The sequence below is a fragment of the Dendrobates tinctorius genome, unplaced genomic scaffold (assembly GCF_039654945.1).
Source record: "Dendrobates tinctorius isolate UK_male_01 unplaced genomic scaffold, ASM3965494v1 ptg000016l, whole genome shotgun sequence".
In the NCBI taxonomy this organism is placed as follows: domain Eukaryota; kingdom Metazoa; phylum Chordata; class Amphibia; order Anura; family Dendrobatidae; genus Dendrobates; species Dendrobates tinctorius.
In genome coordinates, this window is record NW_027361684.1 from 4,831,835 (window position 1) to 4,852,100 (window position 20,266).

At 44.9% G+C, this 20,266-nt stretch overlaps 2 protein-coding genes across 3 annotated transcripts in view; both read right to left on the minus strand.

The window, feature by feature from the left end:
* The window catches only part of SPATA22 (spermatogenesis associated 22), a 41,643-nt gene extending 38,377 nt beyond the window's left edge, over positions 1-3,266 (minus strand). Inside the window, exon 1 of the mRNA XM_073565288.1 lies at positions 3,129-3,266. Within this exon, the coding sequence (XP_073421389.1) occupies positions 3,129-3,150 (22 nt within the window). The 5' untranslated portion in view covers positions 3,151-3,266. The remainder of the gene's footprint in view (positions 1-3,128) is intronic.
* A 1,059-nt stretch (positions 3,267-4,325) lies between these two features.
* Positions 4,326-20,266, minus strand: part of LOC141079181 (transient receptor potential cation channel subfamily V member 3-like) — a 134,190-nt gene continuing 118,249 nt past the window's right edge. The window contains exons 9-16 of one of the 2 annotated variants that reach the window (XM_073565286.1): positions 19,615-19,713; positions 18,628-18,701; positions 16,603-16,765; positions 15,263-15,329; positions 13,864-14,135; positions 12,086-12,198; positions 8,469-8,548; positions 4,326-4,842 (exon numbers count right to left, since the gene is read on the minus strand). In XM_073565286.1, the coding sequence (XP_073421387.1) occupies positions 4,673-4,842; positions 8,469-8,548; positions 12,086-12,198; positions 13,864-14,135; positions 15,263-15,329; positions 16,603-16,765; positions 18,628-18,701; positions 19,615-19,713 (1,038 nt within the window). In that variant the 3' untranslated portion in view covers positions 4,326-4,672. Of the gene's footprint in view, positions 4,843-8,468; positions 8,549-12,085; positions 12,199-13,863; positions 14,136-15,262; positions 15,330-16,602; positions 16,766-18,627; positions 18,702-19,614; positions 19,717-20,266 lie in introns of both variants that reach the window. The other variant, XM_073565282.1, reaches the window with a different exon arrangement.

The following is a 20,266-nucleotide window of genomic DNA, read 5'->3' on the forward strand; positions in this document are numbered from 1 at the left end:
TCACCAGTCTGGCCTCCCCATCATGTCCTCTCCTGGAGGCCCTGTCACCAGTCTGGCCTCCCCATCATGTCCTCTCCTGGAGGTCCTGTCACCAGTCTGGCCTCCCCATCATGTCCTCTCCTGGAGGTCCTGTCACCAGTCTGGCCTCCCCATCATGTCCTCTCCTGGAGATCCTGTCATCAGTCTGGCCTCCCCATCATGTCCTCTCCTGGAGGCTCTGTCACCAGTCTGGCCTCCCCATCATGTCCTCTCCTGGAGGTCCTGTCACCAGTCTGGCCTCCCCATCATGTCCTCTCCTGGGGGTCCTGTCACCAGTCTGGCCTCCCCATCATGTCCTCTCCTGGAGGCTCTGTCACCAGTCTGGCCTCCCCATCATGTCCTCTCCTGGAGGCTGTCACCAGTCTGGCCTCCCCATCATGTCCTCTCCTGGAGGCTCTGTCACCAGTCTGGCCTCCCCATCATGTCCTCTCCTGGAGGTCCTGTCACCAGTCTGGCCTCCCCATCATGTCCTCTCCTGGAGGTCCTGTCACCAGTCTGGCCTCCCCATCATGTCCTCTCCTGGGGGTCCTGTCACCAGTCTGGCCTCCCCATCATGTCCTCTCCTGGAGGTCCTGTCACTAGTCTGGCCTCCCCATCATGTCCTCTCCTGGAGGTCCTGTCACCAGTCTGGCCTCCCCATCATGTCCTCTCCTGGGGGTCCTGTCACCATTCTGGCCTCCCCATCATGTCCTCCCCTGGAGGTCCTGTCACCAGTCTGGCCTCCCCATCATGTCCTCTCCTGGAGGTTCTGTCACCAGTCTGGCCTCCCCATCATGTCCTCTCCTGGAGATCCTGTCATCAGTCTGGCCTCCCCATCATGTCCTCTCCTGGAGGCTCTGTCTCCAGTCTGGCCTCCCCATCATGTCCTCTCCTGGAGGTCCTGTCACCAGTCTGGCCTCCCCATCATGTCCTCTCCTGGAGGTCCTGTCACCAGTCTGGCCTCCCCATCATGTCCTCTCCTGGAGATCCTGTCATCAGTCTGGCCTCCCCATCATGTCCTCTCCTGGAGGCTCTGTCACCAGTCTGGCCTCCCCATCATGTCCTCTCCTGGAGGCTCTGTCACCAGTCTGGCCTCCGCATCATGTCCTCTCCTGGAGGTCCTGTCACCAGTCTGGCCTCCCCATCATGTCCTCTCCTGGAGATCCTGTCATCAGTCTGGCCTCCCCATCATGTCCTCTCCTGGAGGCTCTGTCACCAGTCTGGCCTCCCCATCATGTCCTCTCCTGGAGGCTCTGTCACCAGTCTGGCCTCCCCATCATGTCCTCTCCTGGGGGTCCTGTCACCAGTCTGGCCTCCCCATCATGTCCTCTCCTGGAGGCTCTGTCACCAGTCTGGCCTCCCCATCATGTCCTCTCCTGGAGGCTCTGTCACCAGTCTGGCCTCCCCATCATGTCCTCTCCTGGAGGCTCTGTCACCAGTCTGGCCTCCCCATCATGTCCTCTCCTGGAGGTCCTGTCACCAGTCTGGCCTCCCCATCATGTCCTCTCCTGGAGGTCCTGTCACCAGTCTGGCCTCCCCATCATGTCCTCTCCTGGAGGTCCTGTCACCAGTCTGGCCTCCCCATCATGTCCTCTCCTGGAGGTCCTGTCACCAGTCTGGCCTCCCCATCATGTCCTCTCCTGGAGGTCCTGTCACCAGTCTGGCCTCCCCATCATGTCCTCTCCTGGGGGTCCTGTCACCAGTCTGGCCTCCCCATCATGTCCTCTCCCGGAGGCTCTGTCACCAGTCTGGCCTCCCCATCATGTCCTCTCCCGGAGGCTCTGTCACCAGTCTGGCCTCCCCATCATGTCCTCTCCTGGAGGCTCTGTCACCAGTCTGGCCTCCCCATCATGTCCTCTCCTGGAGGCTCTGTCACCAGTCTGGCCTCCCCATCATGTCCTCTCCTGGAGGTCCTGTCACCAGTCTGGCCTCCCCATCATGTCCTTTCCTGGAGGCTCTGTCACCAGTCTGGCCTCCCCATCATGTCCTCTCCTGGAGGCTCTGTCACCAGTCTGGCCTCCCCATCATGTCCTCTCCTGGAGGTCCTGTCACCAGTCTGGCCTCCCCATCATGTCCTCTCCTGGAGGTCCTGTCACCAGTCTGGCCTCCCCATCATGTCCTCTCCTGGAGATCCTGTCATCAGTCTGGCCTCCCCATCATGTCCTCTCCTGGAGGCTCTGTCACCAGTCTGGCCTCCCCATCATGTCCTCTCCTGGAGGCCCTGTCACCAGTCTGGCCTCCCCATCATGTCCTCTCCTGGAGGTCCTGTCACCAGTCTGGCCTCCCCATCATGTCCTCTCCTGGAGGTCCTGTCACCAGTCTGGCCTCCCCATCATGTCCTCTCCTGGAGATCCTGTCATCAGTCTGGCCTCCCCATCATGTCCTCTCCTGGAGGCTCTGTCACCAGTCTGGCCTCCCCATCATGTCCTCTCCTGGAGGTCCTGTCACCAGTCTGGCCTCCCCATCATGTCCTCTCCTGGAGGCTCTGTCACCAGTCTGGCCTCCCCATCATGTCCTCTCCTGGAGGCTCTGTCACCAGTCTGGCCTCCCCATCATGTCCTCTCCTGGAGGCTCTGTCACCAGTCTGGCCTCCCCATCATGTCCTCTCCTGGAGGCTCTGTCACCAGTCTGGCCTCCCCATCATGTCCTCTCCTGGAGGCTCTGTCACCAGTCTGGCCTCCCCATCATGTCCTCTCCTGGAGGTCCTGTCACCAGTCTGGCCTCCCCATCATGTCCTTTCCTGGAGGCTCTGTCACCAGTCTGGCCTCCCCATCATGTCCTCTCCTGGAGGTCCTGTCACCAGGTGATTTTTACCACACAGTTACCACCGGCAAAAAAACAAAAGTCAAAACTTAATGGATTTTTTTCCCCCCTATTTCATCACACACTTGATCACATCCACTCATGGAGGCAATTGAAACTAAAAAAAAAAAAAAATACTTCTCCGAAACCCGCGGATCCGCAAATGACGGCAGGAGAACAATGAGGTATATGAGGAGGACACTTCCCACCATCATGAGCTGCATATATCACGGGTCACACGGGGAGTTACTGACACTACCGGGCCGCCCCGCGTTATTGTGCTCCCCGCCCACGTCACACGCGCCCACCTGGGGGGAGGCTTCTCTTCATCTTCACCGCGTGACGCGTTCCCTCCCGTCTTCTTCCCGCCAAGGCCGCGCGCGTTGCACAGAGCTGGAGAGGGCGGGGCGCATAACTGCCCGCTGAGGACAGAGGCTCCGCCCCCTTTGGACGCCTGCGCGGGACTACAGCGTTGTACCGGGGTCGTACTTATACGTGGTGCATTATAGCATCCGTTATACAGAATTGGTTGGTGACTTGTGATATTAATAAACCCATAATATAAAGCACAAACAATTACCAATTTTCCAAGATAATACTTTAGTTTTGCGGTAAAAATATCAGTTCTGCTTGTGTTGGGCGCTGTATGGGGGTCTCTGTGGTAAGCGCTGTGTGGGGGTCTCTGTGGTAAGCGCTGTGTGGGGGTCTCTGTGGTAAGCGCTGTGTGGGGGTCTCTGGTAAGCGCTGTATGGGGGGTCTCTGTGGTAAGCGCTGTGTGGGGGTCTCTGTGGTAAGCGCTGTGTGGGGGTCTCTGTGGTAAGCGCTGTGTGGGGGTCTCTGGTAAGCGCTGTATGGGGGGTCTCTGTGGTAAGCGCTGTGTGGGGGTCTCTGTGGTAAGCGCTGTATTTGGGTCTCTGGTAGGAGCTGTACAGGGGTCTCTGAGGAGTGCTGTATGGGGGTCTCTGTGGAGAGTGCTGCATGGGGGTCTCTGTGGTAAGCGCTGTGTGGGGGTCTCTGTGGTAAGCGCTGTATGGGGGTCTCTGTGGGGAGTGCTGTATGGGGGTCTCTGTGATAAGCGTTGTGTGGGGGTATCTGTCGTAGGCACTGTATGGGGGTCTCTGGTAGGAGCAGTATTGGGGTCTCTGTGGAGAGTGCTGTATGGGGGTCTCTGTGGTAAGAGCTGTGTGGGGGTATCTGTGGTAAGCGCTGTATGGGGGTCATTGATGGGAATCCCATCAATGACCTGCAGCAGCAGCGCCGGATCTCTAGTATATTCTCTCCTAGCCCCAGAGCATTTCAGAGCACAGTCCACCGTCTGCCATCCTGCAGTCAGCTCTGCGTGGTGCGGCCTGTGGTCTGGGCAGTACGCATCAGGTGACAGGATCCTGTTGACACTTGGCGCTCTCCATCAGTTATGGCGCCTACAGCAGTGTTCCCCACAATCATCCTCTATTCTCCGTGTGTGTGATCACTGTTCACCCATCGTAGACAGGTAATATCAGCCATGAATTCTAAGCCCTTTATTACAAGCGACTAAAATATAAACTGAAATGCATTTGAAAAATTTCTGTGATGATGATTCTGATCTTTTTGCACGGTGATGTGATGAGCCTGCTCTACAGCCGTATCCTGGGTGGTAAAGTGAAGGCTCGGGGAGATCTTATTGCAATGTACAAATATATCAGGGGACAGTAACTGGTTAATCTAATGTTACAGGTTATGGGCACAAGAGTCTGTGATGGGACCCTGATCTACGGAACTAGTCTGATTGCCATATGTGGAGTCGGAAGGAATTTTTCCACTAATGTGGGGTTATTAGCATCTGCTCCATAGGGTTTATGTCTTCCACTGGTCAACAGGTTAGGTTAAAGGTTGAACTTGATGGACTTTTGTCTTCTTTCAACCTTAAAACTGTCTCCAGGTATGCATCTTCATGTTCAAACAGAATTGAAGTTTCTTCTTTTCGTGTAGATATATCATTTTCATCAATGGCCGGTATACTGGAGCGGACAGATTCTTCATCTTGTAAAAAAAAGAGAAAAAGTGATATTACTTTAAACCAACAAAACCCAACAATAAAACAATCTAATTACTTTTAAAGTTGTTTTTCAGTTTTGAACATCTCTTGTTTGCCAGTGCAGTTTGTTTTTAAAAAAAATATGCTGTGCTTTACTCAGCAACTATGACAGCGCTGCAGCCAATACCTGAACTCAGGGATCTGCCCACGTTGACAGCACAAGCCACTCCGAGTCGCTGAGCTCACTGATTGGCTGCAGTGCTGTCAGAGTGATGTCAGCGCTGCAGACACTGGAAGAGTCACATATCCATAACTGGACCTGACCAGGGTGAGTAAAGCACATATTGTCCAGGTGAGTAAAGCACAGTTTGTCCAGGGTGAGTAAAGCACCGTTTGTGTCACGATCTCCACTCTGTTCCTGTCTGATATGTTACTTTGTGTATTGGTTGTGCTGGGTCTGTGCTGCAATGATCTGTGTTCACTTTCCTTGATTAGTCTTCTACTTAAACATGCTAGTCTCGGGAGATGAGATCTGAATCTGAGCATGTGTGGGCTCCAGCGGCCATTTTCCTGGAGGCCACCGCATTGCAGCAATAGAGTTGCCGGGGCCTCTGGGCTTTGAGGAAATGCTGATGGAGCCCCGACGCTGAACAAAGAGCCACCCCCCAGCACAGAGCCCCCACGCTGCACAAAGAGGAGCCGTCACCGACCCCCAGCACAGAGCCCCCACGCTGCACAAAGAGGAGCCATCGCCGACCCCCAGCACAGAGCCACCACACTGCTGAAAGAGGAGCCGTCGCCGACCCCCAGCACAGAGCCGCCACGCTGCTGAAAGAGGAGCCGTCGCCGACCCCCAGCACAGAGCCACCACACTGCTGAAAGAGGAGCCGCCGCCCCCCCAGCACAGAGACTTGCAGGTAGCACCGCTGTCACCACTGAGGTAAAAGGGGGATAACTTCACTTACACCTTCCCTGTGAGCCGCCCCTTCCCTTCGTCATCGGAACCACTCCCCTCACCACATGATGATTGGTCTGGACCCGCCATATAAGACGACCCCCGACTTTTAAGAAGATTTTCAGGGGTTAAAAGGTCGTCTTATACGCCGGAAAATACGCTATATGTATATGAATGAGATGCATTTTGTAGGCATTTTTCACATGGGTATAGGGTAGAATACATGCAGATTTCTCTGTGAACAACTGTGAATATACCCTAAGGCTAGTGAGCGGCATGATATGGATAGAACAACCTCCACCACTCAGCAGTCTTTCTAATGACTGGTAAGCAGTGGAGGCCGTTGTACTTATGTCATCTTGCTGCCTAGACATTTTCTTGCAGAATTATGAGATGAGAAGATAGGGATGGTGAAACACATTGAGAGAATGTAGGGATTAAAGCGTCACTCCAACTTTTTTTTATTTCACTGCCGCAGTAGTATCACTAATGTACAGTATGTTCCCTGCCCCTAGTATCGTACTGATCAGCCTCCATCATCTTCTGTTCTCATCCGTGCTTCGGTTGTCTTCTGCTGGTCGTGACTTGCCGGATCGTATCAGAGGTCACTTCTCAATGTAAGTCTATGAGAGTCAGAATGAGGCCACAATGAGACTCTCATACACTTACACTGAGAGCTTATGACCGTTACCTCTGAGTTCTGGTCAGTCAGAAGTTAGGACCAGAGCGGCGCTGGGAACAGCAGAAGATGGCGGCTGGTAAGGCAGGGAACATGCATTAGTGATATGTGGCACCCCCAGGGGTATGGTCGCCACAGTGGCATTGCCTTCCTCCAGGGAGGGTGATATCAGGCTTGGGAGCAATGAAGGGCCTCTCTAGCAGTTAACCATTTTCATGCAACACAGTTCCCACTCCAGGCCAGCAGAGGGAGCTCTGAACCAGAATTGGGGGAGGAGTGCTCTCTGAGGGCCAGGAAGGGAAATTGGGTTGTTAGTGTGAGGAGGGCCACGTGTGTAAACATGTGGAGAGAAGCTGGAGGTTGAGCTGAGGATAGAGAGCTCCCTCCCAGTGATAGCGCATGATCTGGAGCCTGGTCTCCACGGTTTGTATGGATACTGAAGGTCCTGCAACAGAAACCAGAGGAATAGGAAGCTGTAAATGCTCTATTCCCACCTAAGACTCGGAGGCACAACAGCAACGGGTGAGCCAAGAGAGATAGAGGGCTACAGCTGTCTGCCATACGAGGTAGTGCTCAGAGAAGATAAGAAGGAGGAACTTCAGTGTAACACGTACTGCATGTACCTCAAGCCAGCGCTAGGAAGAAGACTACACAACCCATCTGATAGAGAGATCTCCGAGTTGCTTCCAGGCTAGCCTGCTCCTGTGCCATCTGTAACCAGGACCCTGGACTGCGTTTGCCAAGTAAAGGTAAAGAAACTGCACTCTGTTGTGTCCTTGCCTCCTACCTGCAACATCTTCAACACTGCTACATCGCTGTGCCAAACACTGCACCCTCTTCCTAAACATTCAGCTACACTGCCCTGGGACTACAGCCCTGCCTGTGGAGGGCTACACCATCATTGCTGCACCACACCATCTGTCCCAGAGGATCAGTCTGCAGCGTCGGCTTAACATCTTCATTGCCGAACACCACAAATCACTTATAAACTTTATTCCCAACTCAACACCCCTTTTACATGGGCGCCCAGGGCCACGGACCGGGTCACCGCTGCTGTGACATTCCCATCTGAGAGACCGGCCCGGTACCGACAACCCCACAGCCGTGGGAGGGAGACCCAAATACCACTCCGGCGGTGAAATAAAAAAAAAGCCTACGGTCTGCTTTTGGGCTTATTTACATGTCAGTTTTTTTCATTAGTCGTATGCCAAAACCAGAATTGGAACACATAAAAAAAAATATAATTCAAACATTGACACTTGTTCTGTGTTTTGGAGACACTTCTGATTTTGGCATCCAAATACTGATGTGTGAATAAAGCCGTAAGAGAAGTGAATTCTGAATAAAGCACAATAGGGATGAAGCACGAAAGCTTTCATATAATAGGGACAACCCTTTTAATGTCGAGAACTCCAGTCTTAACTTCTATAACATCTTGACCCTCGTGTTGGAAACAGCGAATTAAAGACGGGAGTAGAAATCATTTACCGCACTCAGAGGAAGTCATTAGTTATGTAAATCAGACAGGTTTATTATTATATTCTGGGAACTTGTGGCACTTGGCTTTGATATCATTCTTTCATATTCTGATACTTGTATTTCCACTGTAGCACAATATCGCTGAATAAAGGAGAAATGATTTCATGAAGAAAAATGTAAAAGTTACATTTTATGCCTTTTCATTCGGTAAAATGAGTTGTTACATAGCAGCCATAGATGACGTATGACACGATGCCTCTTTTCATAGGAAATTTGCCTTTGCCCAATAGAAATCTTATGCCCCATTTTCTGATACATATCGAAGACATCATCATCAGTCAAATTAGCAGCTGTTACGTGACTGAAATTCGATTAGTTTAGTTTGGCTTTAGTCTGAAAATGACTGACTTCAGTAAAATATTCCCATTACTTATATTTTATCATTTTTTTAATGAACCAGTTTGAACAATAACTTTGGTAACTTTAGTTGCTGCAATACCGCAAAGAGTGAAACAAACCATTTGATTGTGAGAGTCCATTATCTTCAGATACACGTGTGACTTGACTATGCCATTCAGTCCATTTAACTTTGTTAATTCTGTTAATGAAAAGACACATTATTTATATATATGTATATACGTGCACATTTCTCAACTTTACTATTGCAACCCCCCCAAAAAAAGTCATAGGTTTATGAAAATCAAAAGATAAATAGACATGTTAATGATCCGCAAATGATGAAAAAAGGAAACATCATTTTCAAAACATCTAGTTTTATTCAGTATTAACTAACACCTTAGTGACCGAGTCAATTTTGACCTTAATGACCACGCCAAATTTTACAATTCTGACCACTGTCACTTTATGATGTAAAAACTCTGGAACACTTTAATGGATCCCAGTGATTCTGAGACTGTTTTCTCGTGGCATATTGTACTTCATGATAGTGGTAAAATCTCTTTGATATGACTGGATTGGTCATATGGCTCGTAGCCCAGTGTGGTGCTTGTAGCCCAGTGGACAATGTTTGAACCCTTAAGTTTCTTATGTGAAATTCAATATCACTTCAAGTACAGAATGGATCACTACGTTCTGTTCTTAAAATCTGACCAGACTATATAGGCCTTCAAAACGCAACATCACACAAGTCCTACTCCTAGGATTATGGTGTGGGATGGAACATTTTATGATAGCCCTCTAGTCTTCGTTCCAGGTAAACTAACAATTTGTAGATACATTGATTTGTTCATAGAACTGGTAATACGGCCATTTCTCCAAAGTGTCAAAGAAGCCGTGTCAAGTGTACCTAGAAGAATTGATGCCATTTTGAAGACAAAGGTGCAGTCACTCCAAATATTGATTAGATTTAGAATTGTCTTTTATTCATTTATCTTGCAATTTGTTAACTGATAAAAATAAACTATTAAGGTCACGTTCACACATTCAGTATTTGGTCAGTATTTCACAACAGTATTTGTAAGACAAAACCAGTAGTGGGTGAGAAATGTAGAAGTGGTGACATGTTTCTATTATAGTTTTCCTCTGATTGTTCTACTTCTGGTTTTGGCTTACAAATACTGATGTAAAGTACTGATCAAATACTCAACTTGTGAACGTGGCCTTACACTTCTATTTTTAAAGCATTCTTACTTTGATCAATTTTTCTGCATGTACTTAAAACCTCTGCATATATATTTATATTGCCTTCAAAAAGTATTCATTCCTCGTGAAATTTTCCACATCGTTTCGCGTTACACCCACAAACTTAAATTTATTTTATTGGGATTTTATGTTATACACCAACACAAAGTAACAAGTGTTTGTGAAGTGTAAATGAAATACAATACAGTTTTCTATTTATTTAAAAAAATAAATCTGAAAATTGTGACATGCATTTGTATTCAGCTCCCTGTAATCTGATACCCCTAAATCAAATCCTGAGTGACCAATTGCCTCCAGAAGTCACATAGTTCATGACTTCATTTCACCTTTGTGTAACCACGGCTATTCTGTGAAGACCTCAGAGGTTTGTTTGCAAACATTATGGATCAAATAGCACCATGAAAACCAAGGAACACACCAGACAGGTTAGGTATAAAGTTGTGGAGAAGAGTAAAGCAGGGATAGGTTATAAAAAATAGCCTAAGCTCATAACACCTTATGGAGCACTGTTCAATCCATCATGCAAAAGTGTAATGGGTATGACATAACTGTAAACCTACCAAAACATCACTGTCCATCTAAACTGACATCCCAAGGAAGCAGAGTACTAATTAGAGAAGAAGCCAAGAGGCCTATGGTCACTCTGGAGGAGCTGTAGAGATCCTCAGCTCGGGTTGGAGATACTGTCCACAGGACAACTATTAGTCTGGGATCACACACGCAGGAAACAGACGAGTCTTGCATGTTAATACCCGTCACTACCGCAGGCATTCAGGAGCAGAGCGTGCGGCCACATAGCAATACATGCAGCCGCTCGCTCCGCTACCGAGTGCCGGCGGCAGTTACGGGTATTAACATGCAAGACTCGTCCGAGTTTCTCGCATGTGTGATCCCGGCCTTAGCTGTACAGTATACACCACAAATCTGGCCTTTGTGTAAGAATGGCAAGAAGACATTTTTGAAAGCAAGCCATAAGAAGTCTCATTTGCAGTTTTCAAAATGCCATGTAGGGGACATAGCATGTGGAAGAAGGTGCTCTGGTCAGATGAGACCAAAGTAGAATGTTTTGACCTAAACGCAAAACGCTATGTGTGGCAGACAGCTAACACTGCACATCACTCTGAAAACATCATCCCCAACGTCAAACATGGTGGTGGCTGCATCATTCTGTGGGGATGAAATTCTTCAAGTACAGGGAAGCTGGTCAGAGTTGATGAGAAAATAGACTGAGCTAAATACAGGGAAATCCTAGAGGAATTCCTTGTTAGAGGCTGCAAGAGACATAAGAAAGGGGCATTGTTCACCTTCCAACAGGAAAACAAGACTAAATATATTGCCAGAGCTACAATGGAATGGTTAGATCAAAGCATATTTATGTGTGTGAATGCCCGGTGACAGTCCAGATCTAAATCCCATTGAGAATCTTGAAAATTGCTGTTTACAGATGCCTCCATCCAATCACATTGAGCTAGAGCTAGTTTACAAAGAAGAAATTTCAACTTGTAGATGTGCAAAGCTGGTAGAGACATACCGTAAAAGATCTGCAGCAGTAATTGCAGTGAAAGTAGGTCCTACAAAGTATTGAGTTACGCGGGGTTGAACCCAAATGCACGTCACACTTTTCAGATTTATATTTTTAAAATAATTAAAAAAAAATATGTATCATTGTTTTTACACTTCACAAATACTTGCTACTTTTTGTTGGTATATCACATAAAATCCCGATAAAATTTAAGTTTGTTAATGTCACCTGAGAAAAAACAGCTCCATGGACCGAAAAATGAAAACTTCACAGGTGGCGGAAAATGGCCACACAACCCCCAATTTTTTTTTAGACTTCTGTTTTTTTCACAACTAAAATAATAAAGGTGAATCATATTTCAAGGTCATTTTATACCACAAAATGTACAAAACAATTCCCAAGAAACACTGTCAGAATTGTGTTTCTTTGTGATAAAATGAATAGTGTCCTGATATGTTTATGTAGACAGAAAAATAAAAAAAAGTTATGGCTCCGGGAAGAAGATGAGGAAAAAATGAAAACGCAAAACAACGGAAACTGGCCGCGTCGTGAAGGGGTCAAAGTAAGTAATTGTAGTTCCCATAAAATAGTAATTCTGGGCTGTCTTTTCTTGTAACTGCATTGTGCCAGGCCTCTGTTGTTCCTACTAGAAACTTCTGAATGAATTAGCAGCAGGGTTCTATAATTCTTCTTACCAAAGAGTTATGGCCTCTCACAGCCACTAGCAAAGTTGGAGCTGATTGGACAGTGTGAGATGGTGTGGTGACGCCCCAACTGGTGACATTCATTTATTTATACAGTTCTATTAAGGATATCAGAAGAATGACACAATAATATAAATAAATAAAAGATTCTCTAGAACTGTTATTTTATTAACATTTTGTACTGAAACAGTCATGTCAGGAAATCTGACAGATCGCCATTAAAATTAAATTTCCATCTTTCTATTACCTTAAACATAATCTGATGTCATTTTCAGAGCATTTGTACTTTTCACCAAGTTTAAAGATATCCTTAAAAAAAATCGTAATTCTCTTTTCAAGTTCCAATATAGTTCTTGCTCTCTGGAAGGAAGAAAACAACGACTGAATGATATTCATTATACTGTATGCTGCTTTGACTTTGTATGTGCTTACCCTATCAAACATCCATCCTCAGGCTCATATTGGACAGGGGTCATACTTCTTACCAAGTGATAAGACTCACGGCCAAAAAGATCATGGATTTTGTGACAATGAATTAAGCCATTAGTGATGATACCACAAATGCAGTTTACCTTAGTATACATTACAGGCTATACATATGTGGACTCCGGAAACATTACATCCTGATTTGCTTTAAAGAAGATTTCCAGGATCGGACAAAATTAGAACCAAGGTAGTTAATGCTTTAAAATAACAAAATTATTATTACTTTACACAGTGTCCTTTACACAAAGGCTCCAATCCATTAAAGCAATTAGGACTCCTAAATCCCCTTTGAAAAGTTGCAAAATTTTGCACAACGTGAAATTGTGCAAAAATTTTGCAACTTTTGTCGTTTTCATGCCAGTTTTGCCCAGTTCTACCAAAATGGGCAGAGCTGTGGTGGGACGGAGGAGACAGGGACTTTATGTCATACCTTATTTTCTTCATGACTAGCTCTGGGGTTCCTTAGGATGCTTTCACTTTGCGTTTAGTGGCACCATCGGGACATATGTCCAAACCCACGCACAGCAAAATGGGGATCGGATGTATTGTCTGACTGGGCCATAGACTGTAATGGTGATTGTAATGCATCATTTTTTGGAGTGTACGCCTACAGGAGGTGGACAGTCAGACGTAGCAGACTGCGTCTAAGTGTGTGCTTTCTGTAGGTGTACACTCTTGAAAATGATGCATGTCAGAAAGCAGGTTCGCTCTGTCATCACAGTTACAGTATAAGGCCCCATCGGCGCATACGTCCGGATCCCGTTTTGTTGGGGATTTGGATGTATGCTCCGACAGGACCAGCAAACGCTTCTTTAGATGCAATGTGAAAGCACCCTTACACTAGAAATTTACTCAAGTCTCTGGTGGCGACTGGTGGTGAGTGAGTATACTCGTTGCTCAGGTTTTTCCGAGCATGCTCAGGTGGTCTCCGAGTATTTTGGCGTCCTCGGAGATTTAGTTTTCCTTGTTTCAGCTACATGATTTGCGACTGCTAGACAGCCTGAATACATGTGTGGAATGCCTGTTAGGGAATTCCCACATGTATTCAGCCTGTCTACAAGTCGCAAATCATGCAGCGGAGACAACGAAAACTAAGTCTCCGAGCACGCGAAAATACTCGGAGATCACCCGAGCATGCTCGGGGAGACCCGAGCAACAATGCTACTTGCTCATCACTAGTGGCGACCATAGAAGACGTAGCTAGCATCGCTCTCCTTCAGAAGGACGTAAAGTCCAAAAGACCAAGAAACCAACTTGGAAACGATATAAGTGTAAGTAAAACAGTCAGCGTCCAAAGCAGGTGACAGCTGATCAAGGCATGAATGATTCTGCCATATTAAAAAAACAACGTTTCGACCAATATCAGGTCTTTATCAAGTAAGACCGGTGGAGAGTCGCACTCCACTTATCAGGAGTGGGTAGTAAAAGCCTGGTGACAGATTCCCTTGAAATAACTTATTGCATGTTTGATAACTACACTCACAACCTGATCCCATTTAATAATTTTTTTAACATGAACTAAATATACTATGTACACACCTGAAGCCTCCAGATGTTTTCACTTTCCTTAGAAAGCGCATCCACAGTCTCGCTCATTAATGCAATTAACATATTAAGGAGAAGCACAAATGTTAAGATAACATAAACTATCAGAAGAAGCAGAAACAGGGTTGGATGTTTTGAGTCCTGTTGCAAATCCAAGTCTCCTATCCCTATGGTCAACTTGAACAGTTCCACCGTAGACATTCTAAAACTGCTATAGGAGCTGCACACATTTCTTTCAGCGCAGTGTTCCATTAGTGAGGCAAGAGCTGGAGAAATACAGCAAAATTAAGTCAAACATTTCACAGACTGGCAGATTAATTTTTTAAATATATTTTGTTTTTACATAAAATTTCAACAAAATTATAATGTTTTCTTTCATTGATACATCACATTAAGCAATGCATGTAACCCAATGGATGGAGCAAAAATACAAAAAACAACAAAGGAATACTTGTCCTCTCTTGTACATAATATAGGAACACAATTCCATTTGCAAGAGGCTGTTTACGTTCCCTTTATTTCTTTGAGCAGTATACATTGGGGATTTCTTTTTACTATTAATCCATTAACTTTAGAAAACTGAAAGTAATCAAAGCCAACAGTGATAATAAGTCATGGGTGCAAGCACAGAAATCAGTTTAATGAAAAATATTCTACTATGTGCCTCCATTGTTACGCTCTACAAAGAGTAATGAGTTACTTCAATTCCTCTGCCCCTACTTGCTAAAATATTGAATGTAGGGGTAGATTAAAGGGAATCTGTCAGCAGGATTTGGCATCCCAAACTATTTATATGTACATGTAGATCTTTCAAAGACCAGTCTAGCAATACCTTTACGTGGCCAGTATATTCTTCCATTGGTGAGAAATCAGAGTTTGAATTGATATGTAAAGAGGTTGTAGAGCTTCTGTCACTCCAGCCCTTTTTCCTGCCCAGTGTGTCTTCCTCCTGCTTGTCTGATGTCTCCTTTGCTTGAAGCCAAACAGCACAGAAGCTGTCAGTCAAGCAGGAGGTGGCGGCACTGAGCGAGGAATAGAGCTGGAGTGACGGAGGCATCATATTTACAGCCTCATTTGCATGCCAATTAAAAGCCGATTTCTCAGTAACAGAAGAATGGACTGGTCATGTAAAGGTATTGCTGGACTCATCTTTGAAAGAACTACATGTGCATATAAATAGTTTGTGTGTGAAATCCTGCTGGCAGATTACTTTCAGTAAAACATGAATGAAGGATCAAACTACATACAGGCTTGCTAGTAGTCTGTATGTATGACACATCATCACACTCCATGGGATACGTGGAGCCAACATGAAACAAGGAATGATTGATCTGTAATTGTTTAGCTATCACGGACTATTATGATTATAGAAGACAGACATGGAGCTGCTTACCTACACCAAATCCAAATAGAAAGAGAATATACACTAATAAAAACTTCAAGACATCGTTCAAGATGACCTGCAAAATAAATATACGTTGTTTTATCCGTACATTTCTAATCATACATGTTTATCATCAGAAGAGTTTCTTGCAGTATGTGGTTTTCGTTCTTGTGTTCTGCAGTGGATGGGTAGGGTCAAAGTCAGAGCACAGTACTATAGTTATCCATGGAAATGCAATAAATATTAGTCAAGCATACAGTGTCGGACTGGGGTGCCAAGGGCCCAAAAGTAACATTGACTTTGGAGGACCCACTTTTCACCTACATACAATTATTACACTTCCCTCATTCACAAATTTACCTCTCTCTCTATATATTAATAAACTGGGTAGTTTGGTTAATGAATGACGAGATGCTGCTTTTTTTCTGTACTGTGAATCAAGTGAATGCTGCCAGGTACTGCCCATACAGGGGGGTTGGGAGCCCAGATCTGCACAGAGGCCCACCGGGAGATTGCCTTGTTACCCTATGGGCCAGTCCGAGCCTAAAAACATATCACTTTTAGATCAACCGGCAATTTAATAGGGGTAGCCAGAGTGTTCTTTCATGTCTGCCTTTAGAGGCTGCAAGTATCAAACATGTTGGATTTCAGTCTGTGCAATACATTGCTGTTCAAGGCATCACCACCCAGTTTGTGCTGCGGGCCCCTATGTACTAGTTGTACACCAGATAAATATCATAATAAACTATTATCCAGTATGCCCCAGCTTTTAAGTTGGTGTATCACAGTGTGATGCCAAGGTGCCGATGCTAAGCAGTGGTTTTATATAAGCCGCACCGCCTTTCCGCTGTAGTAGAAATTCATTGCGAGTTGTTTGCTTATTGTTAATGGTAGAGCTATTAACAATAAGATAGCAATTTGTAATGCATTTCTAATAATACAGCAGAAAGCCACCTTGGCCCATGTGGGATAGCAGCCGTAACGAGGATCTCATTGCAGAACCTGTAAGTCTAGTAGGCATGTGCCTCCGAGAAGAAATCCTGGCGTCTAAACTTGTCTTAGCTGCAGCCGTTGGTGTGCACAAGGCTTGTCTTTTATTGCACAAGTGTGATTTGATTTGTATAGAAATTCATGTTTGGTCCTTTCAGTATTTTTGAAGATGAGAAAAGAGAAGCATGCAGCTCTTTTCTTACTATGAAAAAAATCCAACAACTTGGGTTCGAATTTTCTAACATCTCAATGTATTACAATTACTGTACTTAACACCAACATATGTGTACATTGCACTTGCTGACCAGTTATAGATAGGTTACATCTTCTTGACAGTGGATAATTCTTTTACTACTTACCCTCTGAATCATAACACTGTAGATCCCCAGAGCCTGAAATCCTCTTGTGTAGAACAACATGTTTATCCATCCAAGTGCTACAGCGATGGCAACGAAGGCCAGGTATTCTACTCCAGATATATAGGTTATTGTTGATAGGATAACCAGGACGGCTTGAATGAAGCTAGAGTTAAAAAATATGTTCATATATTAAACGGGTGGTCATTTTTAGTGGTTTGCTAAAACCTGTATATATAGGAAGCGGTAGAAGACACACGCCATGTACACTCCCTGACAGAAGTTATGTCGCTTATCCATGTTATCTAAATTAGAGCTTATAACCTGACTTTAAATTCATCCATTGGTTGTATAAATTATTCTTTTGAAAGCTGAAACCCTCCGAAATGTGGTTTAGGTTAAGAAAATAAATTAGCCTCAATGCAGAAATATTGATCATTTAATGAACACAGAATGGTCAGATTTTGGCAAGACAAAAGTTTTTGTCGCCCACAGAAAGTAATGTGATATTCAAACAAACAATTAACCTAAAATACAAATATATGTTGCATAACATTGGTGATTGATGTTGTGGTGCTATTAGAGTCACATTTAATATTTTGTGTGACTTACATGAGCTTGAAGGACTGCGTCCATGCGGTTCAACAAAGATTCATACAATTCATTAATGAAGTCTTCAGGAATAGCACAGAATGCAGTCTTACATGCCTCCCAGAGTTCATCTAGATTCTTTTGGTTTTGTCTTCCAAGCTTCATCTTTCATCCTACCCCAAACATGCTCAATGATGTTCATGTCTGGTGACTGGGCTGGCCAGTCCTTGAGCACCTTGATCTTTATGCCTGGAGGAACTTTGTTGCAGAGATGGATGTATGAGATGGAGCACTATCCTGCTGCAGAATTTGACCCCTTTTATGATTTGGAATATAAGAGGTAGCAAATACTTCTTGATATTTTAGGCTATTGATATTGCCTTCCACCTTGCAAATGTTTCGCACACCCCCATACTGAATGTAACCCCAGACCATGTTGTTTCCACCACAAAATTTAACTGTTTTCTAGGTGTATTTTGGATCCACAAGGGCTCCAGTAGGTCTCCTGCAGTATTTGCGGCGGCTGTGGTGTAATTCAACTGAAGATTCGTCAGAGAAATCCACCTTCTGCCACTTTTCCAGCATCCATCTGTTTAGCAGGCTTTGGGACTTTGCAAATGCCACACAGTTTTTTATTTGCCATTTGTTTAGTGCTGGCTTCTGGGCAATGATTCGACCATGGAGGCAATTTTGAGACAGAATCCTACAAACTGTTCTAGTTGACACAGGGACTTGCGGTGACCAGGCCTGTTGGAGCTCTGATGCAGTGGAAGAGGGGCTTGCTTTCGATTTTCTAACCAACAAACGTTCCTCCTGAGAAGTTGTCTTGTGGGGTCTGCCGGACCTGGGCTTGTCAAACACACCTCCAGTCTCTTCGAAACTTTTTTTTAATTCTTTGTACTTGACGCTGAGACACATTAAAGGTGCCAGCCACCTCTGCAGTGGATCTGGTCTTCAGCCTCTTGATAATCCAGGCTTTGGTCACAGGGTGGATTTTTGGTATGTTGTCAGAGGTCAAGTTGAAGCTCAAGTGAAGGTCTGGGGTGCTGGGTTTCTTTTTATACACACCCACTAATTAACCGATCATTTACTGAGCACAGGTGAGGATGTAAACTAGGATTGGGTGCATTATATGACCAGGCGGCAAAACTTTTGTCTTGCCAAAATCTGACCATTCTGTGTCCATTAAATGATCAATATTTCTGCATTGATGTCAATTTATTTTCTAAACCTAAACCATATTTCGGAGGGTTTCAGCTTTCAAAAGAATAATTTATAAAACCAATGGATGAATTTAATGTCAGGTTATAAGCTTTTATTTACATAACATGAATAAGCGACATAACTTCTGTCAGGGAGTGTATTTACCGTATTACTGATCCCAACTGAAAGACTAAGTAGGATTAAAGCTAAATATTACTAAGAGTAAGGACTTACAATAGAATATGGAACCACGCATCAGATACCACTGATTGTAGGTCAGAAGGTTTCAACCAGAAAATTGATACACCCTAGAAAATAAGAAAGGGAATCCATCAGCAGGGTTTTCCATGTAATCCAAGAACAGCATGATGTAGGGACTGAAACCCTGAAACTGATCCTGGGCCGCTCATTGTAGTTTAATTATTTATTTACACACTTATATAGCACCATTAATTCCTCAGCACTTTACAGACATTATCATCGATGTTCCAATTGGGGCTCACAATCTAGATTCCCCTATCAGTATGTCTTTGGAGTGAAGGAGGAAACCAGAGAACCAAGAAGATAATTTGAAACTATTACTAGGGGACTAGCTATCTCGTGCCATGTAGTCCTCCTGCTCTGTATAACGCCGCCTCCACCACCGATTGGCAACTTTCTGCCTATGTACAGTATACACAGAAAGCTGCCAATCAGTGGTGGGGGTGTGCAGAGAATTGCTAGATCTTCAGCAGATAAAAAAGTGTGAATTTATCAAAACTACACCAAGCAGACCAGTAAGTGACACATCCCTGTCTCTACATTATGCTGCTGTCAGATTACATAGCAAAAACCTGGTGACATATTCACTTTAATACATATAAAACAACATCATAGCACTGGAGCTAACTAAGCTCTGTAAATAAGGTTGTCTTCACACTTTGGTCATGGCTTCCTTATAGCAATGACTGTCTTGACATATCAACTGAACCCTGAAGGATCCTAACGTAGATATCTAGATTTCTATAACAGATCGTAATAGTTAGAAATATGGATACAAAATAATACTGACATTAAACTTCTGATTTATCAAAAATATGCATATTAATTCTGTGAAAAGTCACCGACAGCATCATTAGATAGTGTAAGATCTGTAGCAGACAACATTTCCTCACTTTCTGGGCTTCAACAGTTGATCTCATGGTCAGGAAAAAGGATTCATTGATTGATAATGTACTATACCTCGTGAATTATCAAGAAGGCAGCGCAAATGACAATAAAGATGTGCCCAATAAGTTGAAAGACTCCTCTTGTACTGGATAAGCTAAGTGTGATCAGACCCTGCTGTGAGAAAAACACTCTGATTATATATTATATTTGGTAAATTATAATCAGGGGGGAAGTTTTATGCTTATGATGTGCTAGTGCAGTGGGGCTGAATGTTGGACGTTGCACCTGGTCTTCTTCTGCCAGTCTAGTTATTATCCGCCCCCTGCCTGTCTCAGGTCCATGACTGACAGGTTGCTGCTTTGTCCGTGACTGTTACATGTTGCGGAACCACTCAGCACCCAGAATATGTTGTGCAGTTATATGTATGTATAATAGGTTCCATGGGAGATGCATGTCCCTAATGCATCAGCCCACAGGCTGCGCCCCTGGGCAGAAGGGACACGATATTCCCCTTTTTTCCACCCCCCCACCTTTGTAATTCCCACAGTAAATATCGGCAGGCTCCGGCCACCTGCGGCTATTGTAATGTATGTCTGGCCTGCCGCTTTTCTATTGGCCTGCCCTCTGTATCTGTGTGATATATTCTGTGTCCTGTGAGTAAAGTGTTGTCAGACTGGAAATACGTGGAGAAGCAGTGATCTTTTATATGCGCCCATGTAACCAA